The following is a 16,607-nucleotide window of genomic DNA, read 5'->3' as shown; positions in this document are numbered from 1 at the left end:
AAAAATTATACAAAATAGATGCCATTATACAAAATATATACAAAAAATACTGTTACTATACAAAATTATACAAAATAGATGTTGCTATACAAAATATATACAAAATAGATGTTACTATACAAAAATTATACAAAATAGACTGTCGCTATACAATTTATATACAGTTTAGCTGCCCCAAAAACTTCATTCACAAAACTTCCTATAACAAGTTAGCAACACCAGCTAAATTTGCAAAACCTGTCGAAACAGATTAAAACTGTATAAATTACAAAACTAAAACTGTAGAAAAGTCAAAACTACGCAAAATCTGAAACTTACAAAATTTCACTATTAACTGAAAACAAACAAGTCACAATTAAAAGTAATATTCAACATTAGAATTTCAAACATATTGTTCAAAAATATCCCAAACAAAAAGCATAAAACGTGATATAAGTATGCAACTGTATCCAATCATAAGACAATATCAGAACCAAACTACCTTATCTTAAAACTACGTGTGAATTTTCAGCTAAACTATCACAAACTACTTCATCTTACCCTTCAACTTGCCCTTTTTCTTGATATCCTTCAAAGTGTCGTCATCACCAACGACATACGACTTGCCCTTTTTCTTGATATCCTTAAAAGTCTCGTCATCACCAACGACATGCGTCTTGCCCTTTTTCTTGTTATCCTTCAAAGCCTTGTCATCACCAACGGCATGCGACTTGCCCTTTTTCTTGTTATCCTTTTTTGTCAGATCCTTCAATCTACCAGTAGACTCATCATCAGTAACTACATGTGCTCTTTATTTCTTCACTCCATAATCTCATAGTAATATACCATTTCGGTTCCGTATCCCATCAATATCAATAGCTTTAGGAATACTGCTCCCTGGAATAATGTACTCATCAAATGCAACAACATAAACACCACAGTCACTACATACAAGGTCGCACATAAACGTTGAATAAATTAGTATAATATCCAAATAGGAATTCATATATAAAAATGAATAAGAATCAGAAATATTCAATAATAATTTACGTGTTATCTTGCGTTGGCAACCCATCAACGACATGAATCTCAAAAGGATCAATAGAGGGAATTCCCATAGGATTCTCCTTTGTGTCCCAAAACCCAATACGATGAAGAAAATATGGGAGCAACACTGAGTATGGCTCAATTGATCTTCGAACTGCATTATTATGCCGTGCGCCACTCATGGAATCGTATACATAAATGCGCAGATCTTTGAATGAGAGTCTCGCCAATATCCAGTGCCACTTATCAGACATATCTATAGGGAAAATGACTTCATCAACAGTACATCAAGGAACATTACAACTTAAAAAATACCCAAGTATATACTCAGCAATTGGATATGTTTCAGTAATCAAATTCATGTCTCTGTTTTTCTCCAAAAACTCATTGTACAAATTCAAAATCAAGCAGTTAAACCAACAGTCGGTAGTTGTGAATCTTACTGGAACATCAACACCGTACTTTCCTTTCTTTCTCAAATAGTAAAAAATAACATCGATATGATGAAATATGAAGAATAAACACACACAGTCAGAAATTATATTATGAGAAAACTAAAATGTATATTTTATGTATAAACCGATTATACATTTTACAGAAGATACTGTAAATATACATAAAAGATACTCTTCCAAGTTGATACTATGTTTTCTATTGCTATTATTGTTCTAGTCCTTTTTTCTGCTTACTATCCAAGGGTTACCGAGTCTCATTTCTCATTTTATTACAGATAGAATCTATATGTAATTACAACATAGATAAAAGAAAAGAAATGCCATTTATGCTAACATAATTAACATCAATATGCTGAAAATATGAAGAACCATTATAATGTTGACTTACTTAATCACACAGGGGTAGGCCGGGATATGCAAATGTGAAGAACCATTTTTTTCTCCAATATCATCAACTCCAAATTCAAAGATTTTATTTATTAGCTTATTGTTAATCTCTATATAAACACCGTCACTGATGAATCACGATAAAAAGATATGGTTCATAATACGAAACACGAAAATAAACAAGGAAAAAAAAGAAAAAGTAAAAACTGAAACATAAAATTTACGATGCATTAGTCCTTAAGCCTCTATTGATAAAAGTGTTCCACTTATACAATATTCTGAAATCAACAGGATTGTTAGCATTTTTCTGAAAAGGATACTTTATAGTGAAGATGAACTTATTTGGCATATTTGTCAAGATGAGCTTCTTTGACTTAGTTGGCTTATTTTGAGCAACTTGGATGGTGCCACCAGAGTCAAATGTGTTCCTGAATGGTGACTTCATGACCCATGTTGGTTTCCTTTCTTTAGGGATCATTTCAGGTGTGTCATGATCAACAACAACTATACGATATTTCTGCATAGTAGCAAATTGTTTCTCCACTCCTAAATAATCATCATGTACAATATTTTGATCGAAATACTTTTGGGTGATTGCAGTTATTTGAGCCTCAACATCACTAGTCCAACCATTATCCTCACCAACTTCCTCACAACTATTTTTACCAACAACTTGTACAGAATCCTCTACCAAACCCCCCATATTAGTAGTATTTTTCTTAACTTCTGCAATATTAACTACACTATCACCGTCTACATTATTTTTGTCACAAAACTTCTGGGTGATTGCAGTGATTTCAGGCTCGACATCCTCAATCCAGGCTTCGTCATCACCAACTCCTTCACTACTTTTACCAGCTTCTATAGAATCCTTCACCACACCCTCCATAATATCAACAATTTGATCTAGACTTACTTCAGTGCCATCATTTTTCTTTACAACTTCCTCACTACCAATATTTTCCTCCATAACTTCCTCACTACCAAAATTATTCTCTATCACTTCCTTATCGCCAAAATAATCATTATGAATATCACCAGTATCATGATGGTCATGACTATCATGATGGTCGTCATCTTTTCTATCACCCTGTTTAGGAAAAATATACAAAAAGTTATAAAAATTATAATAATAGGTAAAAATAACAAATAAGCATAGTCATGAGAATACATTTGAAGCACCGCGTTCACCTAAAGCTTTAAAAACCTTTTCAAATGATGAAATCACTAACTGCTCCAAAGACGAAACCTTGTCGTTTACCTATAAAAGAAAAAGTGAAACCGAATATCAATTAAGTTGTCAGAACTGCTCAAAGCTAAAATAGAATTGTACCTTGTTGATTTCACTTCTCAGAAGTTTCAGTTCATTCTCGCTTGAACTCAAGTTACTGGGTTGTGGATCCGGATTCTCATTGTTTATAGGTTATGATTCCAGTTTATTTTTGGGGTGCTTCTTAGCATTTGTTTTAGGTCGAGTGTTGAAATCATCAACATCATCTCTTGGATTAACTTCAGCCATGACTCCAGATTCGATATACATCTCATTTTTATCTTAATACACCAGGATAAAATCATGCAATTCAAGCCTTGTTTGTTCAACATTTGTTGGGGCAATGTTACCAAACACCAACTACAAATAAAAAAAAAATTTAGCAATCATAAAATTTTAAAATAACAAAAGGCAACCAATATATTACTTGTAGAATCTACACATCATACATTTAATTGATATTATATATATTAAAGGTATAAAATATGTATCAGAAATGTTAATTTATGTATCAGAAATATAGAATTTATGTATCAGAAGTAAATTCATATGTATTGCTACACAATGTTGTAAACTAAACAAAAATATTTTTTACCTGCTCCCGACTTAAAAGAAAAAATTCTTTTCTCAACCTCTTGAAGGTCACCTTCTTCTTTACAGTCTAGTTTAGTATGCGTGGCACAAAATCTCCAATCCGGTAAGCGAGGTTTTTGTGAGTATAGGGGCAGCATTCATAAAACCAACACTGGAATGCCAAAGGCAAACCACCATATCGGTACATCTCTCTCCTACTATGAATCTTATCTTTCATTGACTCCAACGTAGCATTGCAAAGCACTTATTCCCAAGGGAAAGTCTCAAAATCACCAGATTTAACCAACCGAAAATCATTCTTTGTTATGAAATCATCATTCGTAATAGAAAATAGGAAACTGCGAAAGAAATACAATACTGCAATCTTTAATACGCCCTCATCAGATTTTCACATCTTTTTTAAGAAACAGTCAGTTAATAATTTCTTAGACACTTTCGACATGCTTGGAAAGTATAATCCCATCAACCAACTCGACTATACATATTCATAATCCTTATTGGGATCACCATTACACTTTTAACCTGTGATAATACAAAACTCTGCAAGTCCAAAGCGCAACTTTGTGCTATTCACTTTAATCCATAATTCATCTTTAGGTGACACCACTTCCCTAAGCAATAGTGAATGGATAAGTTGGTTCTGTATAAAAAAATTCGGGCAAGTTCACAAAATAACCAAAACATGTTCTTCTAAACATCTCAATCTGTTGATCATCCAAAGTATCTTTCAAATGTTTCACTATACTGCAATTTGTATGCACATTGATACGAGTACTATAATGATCACCCAAAGGAACATAGTAATCCCAAAGCTGCAGACAATACAAAAATATAAATATATATAAGCTTCATAACAACCACAAATATACACTTTAAACATTACTTATATACCATGTGGATAGATGATACATTTTATATACAAATTGCACATTACTTATTGACTTGATACAAATTATATACAAAATGAAAAATGATACAAATTATATACAAAATGAAAAAAGAATGATACATTTTATATACAAATCTGGAACATAACTGCTATATTGGATAAATTTTCTGCATACTAAAATAAATTAAGCGCACACAAGTCAGAGTTATATCATTAGAAAATACCTTCAAATCAGATGAGATAAAACATTTTTTATCAACGTGAACTTTTCTCTTTTTTGATGGAATATCGTCCCCATCCCTTTTAGCCTTTCTTTTAGAACCTTTACCCTTATCCCTCCCAACATCCTTTCCCATCATTTTAATCTTTCTTTTTGAACTTGTGCCTTTTTTAACAATTACACGCTAAGCAGTTTGTGACCTCGTTACTTTATCGCTGGGAGTCCCGCTATGTGAACGAGTCCTTCTATCAACAAGGGTGCTTTGCATTCCTTCAATAGGGGTATTTTGCATTCCTACTGAAACTAAGATTATATTTCACTAATTTATCAACTAATTTCATAGAATTTGGAGATGCCCTCAACTTTATATTTTTCTTCAAAGACTTCTTTTCCTCTATTATAGACTTGAATATGAATAAAAATCCGAAAACCTCCTAAAATTTTGACTTACATGGAGAGCAAGAGTAAAAATGGAAAAGCTGTATTTAAGAAGAAACCAATGTTTCGAGAGAATCGAGTGCAATAGGAAAAAACGTGAGTTAAAAGGCGTGGGTGGATCAGTATATTATGAATTATTTATGGGCTATTACATGCATTATGTTTGGGCCGAAGAGACATTTCGAATTCATGGAGAAAAATATGGGCTATTAAAATTTTAAGGAACGAGGTTAGCTTTCTCAATATTTTTTTTTTAGAGATAGCTTAATCCATTAAGCAAAGAAGAGGCGTATTACTTTAAACTAATTATATTTTGACATATTAAGCAATGATTTCTCCATTAGAAAGATACGTTGTGAGACCACTACGACAAGAGACAAGAGATTCTTTAAATGCCATAGAAAAAAAGGAGACTAAAGCCATAATTAATTCCACAATGCAAGACAAAAACGAGGAAATTCAGGAGGTAAGGAGGCCCTACACCCAACCATCTTGAAAGCCATTACATTCTCATCCCCTCTCAATCAAATGCAGCAGTACATTTACTCCTGCACAATGTACAACACTAACAAAGCTTAATTTTTCTAGCATGATATTTTCGCTGTAAGAGAATATCATATATTTCGAGCAATATGTGGTTCATATTATTGTTGATTTGCTTTCGAGCTCATACTTTACTTTATTTGGACAACTTTACATTGAGGGTACTAATTTTCAACCTCTTTCTCTCTCCTCAATTTTTTAAATCCATTTTTTCTTTGTTAAAGTAAGGACCTAACATTACAAACAAAAGATTGAGACACACACCAAGCTTTGTTGTTATTAAAAGGAAAGTGACAAATGGACCAAACACACATCAATGACACATACCTTCCTCTCCTTCATACATACACTTTCATGATTTTTCCACTTCTTCCTATCTTCATTCTTTCTCTCCACTTCATTTCCTCCTTCTAATAGTCATGTTTGATCCAAGAAAACAAACACTCAATGACAGTTGGGAGCCTCTAAATTTTGGTTTCCAAGTATCAAAAAAGCATGGGAATTGGACTAAAAATGATGGCGGAGAAGGGATTCAATTCAAAGTTCAAGAAATGGAAGAACATGAAGATGGTGGTGTTGAATCTGGTGCTTCTTCACCACCCTTATGGCAAAATAGTCCTCCAATAAGTCCAGTTAAACATAGTATAAATTATCGGTCACTTTCGCCGAGTTCTAGAGCTCAAGCCATAGCTAGAGGCCAATGGGAACTAATGGAAATGGTTAAGAACATGCCTGAATCTTGTTATGAGCTTTCTTTAAAGGATCTTGTTGAGCAGCCCACTACAGCCACTCAAGTAAATTGCTTAATCAATAAGGAGAAAAACCAAGTTGTGCAGCATAGGGTCAAGATAAGGAAGAATGATCAAATTAAGAAAGCCAAGATGATGAGAAGTAATAGTATTGACAATGGAGGGCTATTTCTCAAGATGGTTTCTCCTGTTCCTTTGAGATCAAAGAGGAAAAAGAAGAATTCAGCAAATACAACTAATAAAGTTTCTCCTAAACCTGAAGAGTCTGAAAACTCTTCAAAAAGTTTGGAAAAAGACTGGTGGAAGAAGAGATTTTCTAGTTCAAGTGAGAGTGGTAGTAGCAGGACAAACAGCAGCAGAAATAGAAGCAGTGGCAGCAGTTCTAGCAGCAGCACTAACAGCAGAAACAACAGCAGCAACAGGTATATATCTTCATTACTTAATTTTTCTACTCAAACAAACTGGATATTTCTTGATATTACTAAGGGGATCCAAACATGGGTTCGCAGGTTCAGTAGAACTCAATGCTAAGGTCAATTTTTGTATATATTTGTGAAAATAAGTATAGATAGAATTAAATATATACTTCAAAACTCGTTCTCTCAACTTATAATCCATAATATCTAAAGTTTGAATCTGCCGCTGCTTGAAAATTTTAATACTAGTTCTATCACAGACGATGAATTTGCTAAAATGACTTGGGATGTATAAAGGCGGACCGAGGATTTGGAAGTTTATGGGCTCAAAATGCCACTAAAGTCTAAACCCATTGACTATTAGAGTTACTGGTTCGAAATTTTGATATTTGTACATCTTTAGGAGTAAAATTTTCAATATATATACAGAAACCGAGCCAAAAACTAATGGGTTCGGTCAAACCGGTACTTACATGCTACCTCCGCCCCTGGTCCCCTAATCTTAGGAGTGTTCCTGCCATAGGTTTATCCGAGTTTAAAGATCAAAGAGAAAGTTTAAAGTAGATTATATTCAATACACTTGACATTCTCTTGAACTTATTCTCTGGTCACTACTTGGATGATTATGGGCAGGGGGGCCACAGGCTCAAGCAATAGCTTTGGGCCTCAAAATTTCAGAGGCCCTAAAATTTGGTTTTATTTTTATTTTCTATCCGTATTTGGTTTTTCACGACCACGAATAATTTGAATTCACTCTGCATAAGGCTTAATTAAAGTGAAAGCGCACGCTAATAAGATATCATTCATAGGGCTCGAACCTGAAATATCTAATTAAGGTAGGTTAGATCATATCCATCCCGGCATAATCCTTGGAAGTAGAGTCCAACTTTTACCAATAATAGATTTATGAGTAAACTTTTTAAAAAATATATTGATTATTTCAAAGTAGAAAAGGAAAATATTTTATAAAAAAAGTAAAAATAACTTTTAGTTTGTTATTAATATAACCATTTGCGCAAAAATTAGAGAAGAGAATCACTCCCCCTAAACTCCTACCTAAATATAAGATTTTGGGTTATTTACATTTTACTATTGACATTATTAATGAAATACCTACATTATTCTTCTCCTTTTCACATTTGTCACTAGAAAATGTGTAATAAACTTCTAGGGTCTCTTTTATTTTCAATATCATATTTTCAACTTCTTGAACATGGTTTTATTTTCTATGATCAAAAAATATCTTAGGAGAGATTAAATGGGCTATAAAGAAATTATTAATAACTTTACATCTCAAAAAGCTAGAAAAAATATACTTCAAATATATATATATACATATACATTGTTTCAAAAAAGGCTTCCTATTACATTTTTGCTTTAGGTCTCCAATCTTGTTGAGCCGCTCCTGGGAAATCCTGCTTCCATGCAGAACAGAACAGAAACAGAACAAGGAATGGAACCGTTTAGATCCAAGAAAACCAGTTTTGTGTGTTTGTCTCTAATGGAAAGCGTTAGTCGATTTTACTTTATTTAAAACATGATCATATTTCATTTGATCATTGTTAGAAGCTTTGCAAAGTATGTAGATTGCATTAAAAGAGAAGTAGTAGTTGTTAAGAATTAAGATACTGGATCACTGATCAGATTATGTTTGTTTTAGCATTTATTATTATTGTGACAGTAAAGAAACACCTGTCCGTCCACCCACCCACTTAAAATAAGACATGTTTGTTTTTGTATATAATGCAGGAAAAGGAAAGGATTTTTAAGCAGTTGTTGGTCAAGGTTATGCTTCAGTAAAAGCATATCGGCAGGATGAGAATAAGAAGTGATTGGTGATGCCACCTACACATAATACGTTTAAGTCTTTGTAGAACCTTATAATAATGTGATGTATAGTTTTGTGGTAGATCACTATATATAACAATATATAGTTTTAAGCACGGTAAACTTGTTTTCGTGTAACCTATAAGTCACAGGTTCGAGCCGTGAAAGCAACTACTAGTGCTTGTATTAGGGTAAATTATCTACATCACACATTTGGAGTACGGCCCTTCTCCGAACCATGTGTGAATACAGGATACCCTGTGCATCCACTGCTTTTTTATATAGCTCTAAGGAGATCTTTGAGCTATATTCTTGGAAAGTTATTCCCCTAAAATTGCTCTTTCATTTGCTTTCTTAATATTTATTTGTTAGAGCAACATTGAAATTTGAGATGTCAATATTGCAATACACTAAAATAAATTTACTATAAGAATCGTGTAATATTAAAACCGAGCAAGTTGAGTCATGATGTAGATATCATATATGGAATACCAAATTGTTTAACAAAATTAAAAGGTCAGACAAATTATAGTAGTTTTAGGTCAATTTGTTCTAACTCAACAAACTACTTTTTTTTTTCAAACTCTTTATTGAGTTACGTAACCATAATCATCATGTACTCTATTTTGTGGTAGTTGGCTAGTCATGCTTAGAGTACAAATTCATTGTTCATAAATCATTCGACTGGACTCCAATGTCAATTTTCTTTAGGTTTAGATGAATATAATTTGTTTTTTGTGTCGCAACTCTAAATGATAAGTCTGTCCTTCACTCCTTCGCAGAGGATCACTTAACTTGCCCTTTTATTAAATCTATCATTTGAAATGCGTGTCAAATTAAGAATTAATTTGTATGTAACTTATTAAACAAAGTATCTGTAACTTGCCCTTCCATTAATTTGATCTATTCCTCAATCTGTACATTGATGATATATACTAGTAGCATTTAATTTTTTACTTGAATCCCGATTCCACTTTTGACTATTTAAATGACGGGTCATAATTGATTAGAATTAGTTATTGTCTACATCTATCCTAATGCTTTTTTTCCCCTTTTTGGTTCTAGTATATAATATGGATATTAACACGATTTTTTCATGACCCGTTTTTTACCTATATTAATATGAGTACGTTGGATTATGACCTCTTTTTCAACATACTTAAATTCAATTCAATACCTCTGTTTTTACTATCACTAAGAGCCCGTTTGACCAAGCTGTCAAAATCTGTTTATTTTGGAAAGTATTTTTTTTTCCAGAAGTATTTTGTTGTAGAAGTACTTTTGAAAAAAAACTATTTGTGTTTGGCCAATTCATTTAAGAAGTATTTTTTGTAACATTTGGTAAACAAATTGTGTTTGGCCAATCTTTTTAAAAAGTACTTTTGAGCGCCAAATTACCAAAAAGGATAGTACCAAAGTCTTATAATACTTTTAAATAGAAAAATAAACTTAAATATTTATTGTATTATTTTATTTTATTTAATTAAAATATAAAATATAAAATAAACAAACATATTACAAATTTAAATCAATTTTACATATATAGTTATACCAAAGCATATGATATTATCTAGTATAATTACTTATTTATTATATGATGATTTGAATAACTAAAATACATCATTCAGTATAAATTAGAAGTCTATCCGCAAATTACTATATATTGATAATCTATCATGAAATAATAAGTAAAGTCACTCATACATGATAATATTTCTCAACAATTTCACCTCTACTTCTATCACACAACGCCTCTATATTAGTAGAAGACTTGCCTCGCATTACGAAAGGAATATCAGAAGGCTCATCTCCTTCATCAATCTCTGCAATAATGTCTTCATTAACATAATAGTTGAATTTTTTATCGGTAGAAGAATGTCGTCGGATGAAATTATGTATAGCCATGGTAGTTGTAACTTGATAATTCTGAGTGTCAAAATTGAAAGATGGCATTGAGCATAAAATAGAAATAATTTTAAATATATAAAATAAATCACAAAATAAATAGTTAAGTATGTTTAAAATAATTTAAAGAAGGATGTAGATAATTTGCTTTAGTGTGAAAAAAGAAGAGGATAATTTGAAAAGTTACAAGACATTACACAAAGAAAAAAAAATCAAAAATAATAAAAGTCAATAAAGAATTTGGAAAGTTACAATATGATTCATATATATAATATCGTTAATTTTAATAGAATGGTAAAAACTAGAAACAAAAATAAAAAGAAAAAACTTAAATTAGTAAGGGATAATTTGAAAAATATAAATTTATGGTGAGGATAGTTTTGTCATGAATAAATTAATTTTCTACTTCTGCTTCTGCATCTTGGAAGAAGCTAGAATTTTCTGCTTCTTCTGCTGGCCAAAAGTTTTCTCTGTATTGGCCAAAGAACTCAAATTTTTTAAAAAGTAATTATTTTGGGGAATAAAAGTACTTTTGGCCTCCGGCTTAGACCAAACAGGCTCTAAGTAAGGCTACATTAGTGAAACCGTGATAACAAAGTTAACCAAGCAAGCCGTGACAACGACGAAGATTAAGATTTAGTGCAACTCCATTGTTGCATTATCTATATCTATATCTATACTATATTAAAAGCACGAAAGCCCTTAGCGAAATATCGTTCGTCTTTTTTGCCCTTTAAAGATAGATTTCACACTAGACAAAATAGTAATTTAATTATTTCCTAATAGTTAGGTCTTTTTATTTTCCTAATATTTAGGACTTTGAAATAAACTAATATATATATATATAATTGAGGGAATAGTAGAGCATGTGGCACGTTTGGTAGATGAGAATTGCTATTTATCTTTTTTCCAGATTTTTTGCTTTTTCCCTTTATTTTTTCCCATTTATGCTTTTAAAATCCTCCACTTTCTAAAAGAGTGGAACCGTTTCAGTAATTAATAAATTAATAAATTAAAGTAACGGTGCAATCTGAAATAATGCCTGTTAAGTAGTGGGAAGTTACAACAATGGCAATTAAAGTACAATCAATCTTTCGCTACTTTTTCTCTTCACAATCAATCTTTTACCATTTTCCTCTTCATATAACTCAGTACAAACTAAGATAACACATACATCCAATCCAACAAAGAAAAATTCAGAATATTGAACATGCAAGAGAAACCATTGTTCTACGGTTTGGGAGTTAAAGTTCAATCGTCCAACAAAAGAGGAGAGATCGTGATGATCAATAGTAATAGAAATACAGTTCTTTCTACATCCATTAATGGCCAACAGGAGAGGAACTCAAACATATTTCTAGAGAACAAGAAGCTTCCCTAGCCTGTAAGCATGGAAAAGTATTGGAGCTTTCGCAGACGGAACATAGAGAGCACGGTTTGACAAAAATGAGTTTGGAAAAACAGGTGCTTGATTTTTCTTTTAGACTTTCTTATTGATGTATTAGTAGAGTTCTTGATCCTTTTGATGACACATACTGTTACTTCCGTGAAAAAATTAACAAAGACTGTAGTCTCTTTATTAAATTTATAGAAAAGGAGTGGTGGACATTTCAAAATGGCATGATATTTTTAAAACGAGAGAAAGAAGATGATTTTAGAATCTTACATAAAATTAGGAAGAGAAATAGGGGGATTCATCTATTGATTAAATGGTATTGATGGGAGGAGAAGAAAAGAAAAGAAAAGAAATGTAAGGTAACAAAATTTTGTACAAAGAAAGAAAGGAAAAGGAAATAAGGAGGAAAAAAAAGAATAAAAAGAAAATAAGGAAAGAGAAAAAACGAAAGAGGAGGAGCAAGAAATGTAAGGTAATTGATTCCGTCTTTTTTATGGCTTTTGCAAATCTTGGAATTAAATTTTCCACTTGTTGTCTTCTTCTAATTTTATGTTTCCTTTGAAGTATATGAAAAATTATAATCCTAAATTATCTTGCAAATTTTATGCTCATACGTAGTAGTCCTAAAAGAGGTGACTTGGCACCCGTCTCCCAATCACATTCACCAATTCTATTTGGTGATACATGATTTTTAATTGCAAGACCTTATTCTGCCAACTAGGAACTGTCACGATCCGAAATCTAATCTGTCATGATTATGCCAATATCAATACTAGGCAAGCCGACAACATCAATAACCCACAATTTTTTTTAAATACGGAAAACATAATATTTAATTTTTAGAGAAAATCCAACAAATACTGGATATAAGTACACTCCCAAAATCTGGTGTTACTGAGTACATGAGTATCTATACATCACAAGTCTGGAAAACACGGTCTATAATAGTCTGAAACCAAATACAGTAAACAAGAAGATAGGGAAGGAGAGACAAGGTCTGTGAAAACACGGTAGCGACCTCGGAATCTCCGAAAAATCTACTGTGCGAAGGAATCAACACCCACTGCGTCCGGGATCACCTGGATCTGCACACAAAGTGCAGGGTGTAGTATGAGTACAACCAACTCAGTAAGTAACAATAATAAATAAGAACTGAAAGTAGTGACGAGCTTCACAGTTAAGTCCAAATACGATAATTTTCAACATAAAAAGGGTAGGCATGCTCTCAAGTTCAACATTTAAAATTTCAAAGTAATTTCATATCAACTTCGACTGAAACAGAAAATAATGTCTTTCAAAAATTTCCAAAAAAGTGATATATGACAGTTGAAATACAGCAATAATGAAATCAATGCATCCTCTCCGAGTAACAGTCACTTAGTTCTCCCATTCACTCTAACCTCATAGCCACTCTTTCCTCACAGTCACTCATTCCTCTCAATCACTCACCACTCGGCACTCGCACTCAGTAGGAACCTGCGCTCACTGGGGGTGTGTACAGACTCCGGAGGGGCTTCTTCAGCCCAAGCGCTATAACAAGCCAATCATGGCATAAATTAATGAAACATGTTGCGGCGTGCAACCCGATCCCATAAATATCCTCATAATTAGGCCCTCGACCTCACTCAGTCATCAACCTCTCCAGTTTCTCGGGCTCTTAGAAATCATGATAAGCAGCCCAACAACAATGATATGGTGCATCAATAATGAATAAGAGAGACTAAGATGTAATATACGAGTAAAAATCGTGACTGAGTATGAAATAATAGTTTAGCAGATAATTCAACATGTACATGACCTTTGTGGGTCCCTACAGTGTCAACACATGGTTTAAACATGATTTATAGTTTGATTTCTCTAATACGTGAAAAATATACGGATTTCAACAGATTATTCAACTACACAGTTTCATGAAATTTACCAAGTCATAATTTCTACGGTGCACGCCTACACGCCCATCACCTAGCATGTGCGTAACCTCAAAACCAATCATATAATACATAATCCGGGGTTTCATACCCTCAGGAGCAAATTTAGAACTGTTACTTACCTCAAACCGTGAAATTCGTTATTCTGCAATGCCTTTGCCTCGCAAATCGGCCTCCAAATATCTCGAATCTAGCCACAAATAATTCGATTCAGTCAATACAAACTATAAGAATTAATTCCATATGAAAATACTAATTATCCAACAAAAACCAGAAATTGCACCCAAAAATCGTCCACGGGGCCTACATCTCGGAACCCGATAAAAGTTATAAAATAAGAAAGCCCATTCAACAATGAGTCCAACCATATAAATTTTACCAAATTCTGACATCAACTCGACCCTCAAATCTTCAAATTAAACCAAGAGCGTTTTCTAAATTTTCCAACTTAATTCACCGATTAAATGTTAAAAACAATCATGGATTCGGGTAATTTGACCAATACTGAGTTAAGAACACTTACCCCGTTGTTTTCCTTGAAAATCTCTCGAAAATTGCCTCTTCCCGAGCTCCAATTCGTCAAAAATGAAAAATTTCAAATCTTAAACATTCTGCCCAGGCCTTTCTTTTTCGCAAACGCGACACGTCCCTCGTGTTCGCGAAGCACATTTTTGTGCTGCCCGGATTTCCTCCTTCGTGAATACGAGCCTGGTCTCGTGAACGCGAAGACCAATTTTTCCCAGGCCGTCTTTCCCTTTCGCGAATGCGAGGCCTCGACCGCCTTACCCCTCGGCCCTTCGCGAACGCGAAGCTTTTCCCCTCGACCCTTCGCTAACGCGTGCCCCCGGTCGCCAACGCGAAGCACAAAATGGGCCATTCCAATTTTTCTCTTTGCGATTATTGAATTATTGTTGTTGATTTAAATTATTGTACGGGAGATCGGGTTACATGCCGCAATAGGTGAAATAAGGGAGGTGGTGGAATAAGGGAGGATATGCATATTGTGATATTGTCATTGTACGGTGGGATCGGGTTGCACTTCCCAACATGTGAAATAAGGGTGAATTGTTATGGTGAAATAAAGGTGAATTATGATATTGATATTACATGGTGGGATCGTGTTGCGCGCCGCAACATATTATGTTTATTGTTATGATATTGATATTTTACGGTGGGATCGGGTTGCACGCCGCAACAGGTGAAATAAGGGTGAATTGATATGGTGTAATAAGGATGACTTATGATATTGACATTATATGGTGCGAGACTCCCCTCGCGAACGCGATGAAGGAAATCGGATACAGGCATCAGAAAATTCTAGCAGCTGTTTAAGTCAAAATTTCGATTCGTGAACCATCTGAAACTCACCCGAGGCCCCCAGGACCTCAACCAAATACACCAACAAGTCCTAAAACATCATACGAACTTAGTCGAAATCTCAAATCACATTAAATAACGCAAAAATCACAAATCACACCCCAATTCAAGCTTAGCAAAAACTAACGAATTCCAACTTCTATATTCGATGCCGAAACCTATCAATTCAATTCCGATTGACCTCAAATTTTGCACACAAGTCATAAATGATATAACGGAGCTATGAAAAATTTCCGAACTGGATTCCGACTCCGATATCAAAAAGTCAACTCCCCGGTCAAACTCCCAAACTTAAATTTCTATTTTAGCCATTTCAAGCCTAATTTAACTACGGACTTCCAAATAATTTTCTGGATACGTTTCTTAGTCCAAAATCATCATACAAAGCTATTGAAATCATCAAAACTCTATTCCGGGGTCGTTTACACATAAGTCGACATCCGATCACTATTTTAACTTAAGCATTAAATCTTAGAACTAAGTGTTTCCATTCATTCCAAAACCTCACCGGACCCGAACCAATTACCCCAGCGAGTCACATAACAACTGTAAAGCTTAAATTGAACAGTAAATGGGGGAACGGGGTTGTAATACTCAAAACGACCGGTCGAATCATTACAGAAACGTAAACATTGACCATGTCTATCGCGAGACAAATGGTGTAGCAAACTCCCTGCAAAGTATGGCATGCTCTTAGCTCCTTCTGAAGGCCAACATACATCTTATGTCTCCCCCGAACTTTAGTATCTGCTCTCAATATGGACGTACCATTCAGACTCTATTATAGCTCGAATGGTTCTCCTTTGCACTAATAATATACTTTAGCTTTTAATATCTCTTCATTAGAAAAAAGAAAATATTTTTTGTGACATTTCGATTTCATGGTGGAATTCTACTTGCTTCGTTTGAATTATTTTCCTTATTTTCTCAATATGAATTGTATAATTGTTATCCTTCTTCTTTTTTGCATTCTTTTACAACATTAACGTTGTATATTTTCGAGCACAAAAGAATGATATTTAGGTAACGTATAAGATATTATCAGCGAGCTACAATCCAAAATTTTCATGTACTCATGTGAGATTGGATATGCTGAGACTAGACAATATCAGTAGCGAACTTTTTTGGACTACTTCCTGTAATTATATATATTTGAGTTTGAAATGTGTAAGGAAGTAAAAAATGAA

At 33.5% G+C, this 16,607-nt stretch overlaps 1 protein-coding gene across 1 annotated transcript; it reads left to right on the top strand.

Moving 5' to 3' along the window:
- Nucleotides 1-6,117: 6,117 nt before the first annotated feature.
- On the top strand, nt 6,118-9,159 carry LOC107801673 (uncharacterized). The gene is made up of 2 exons (XM_016625036.2): nt 6,118-6,993; nt 8,737-9,159. Exons 1-2 carry the CDS (start codon nt 6,242-6,244, stop codon nt 8,804-8,806), a joined length of 822 nt encoding a protein of 273 aa, XP_016480522.1. The 5' UTR covers nt 6,118-6,241; the 3' UTR covers nt 8,807-9,159.
- Nucleotides 9,160-16,607: the final 7,448 nt, after the last annotated feature.

This window comes from Nicotiana tabacum, chromosome 22 (assembly GCF_000715075.1).
Source record: "Nicotiana tabacum cultivar K326 chromosome 22, ASM71507v2, whole genome shotgun sequence".
Classification (NCBI taxonomy): domain Eukaryota; kingdom Viridiplantae; phylum Streptophyta; class Magnoliopsida; order Solanales; family Solanaceae; genus Nicotiana; species Nicotiana tabacum.
This window is presented reverse-complemented; position numbering and strand designations above follow the sequence as displayed.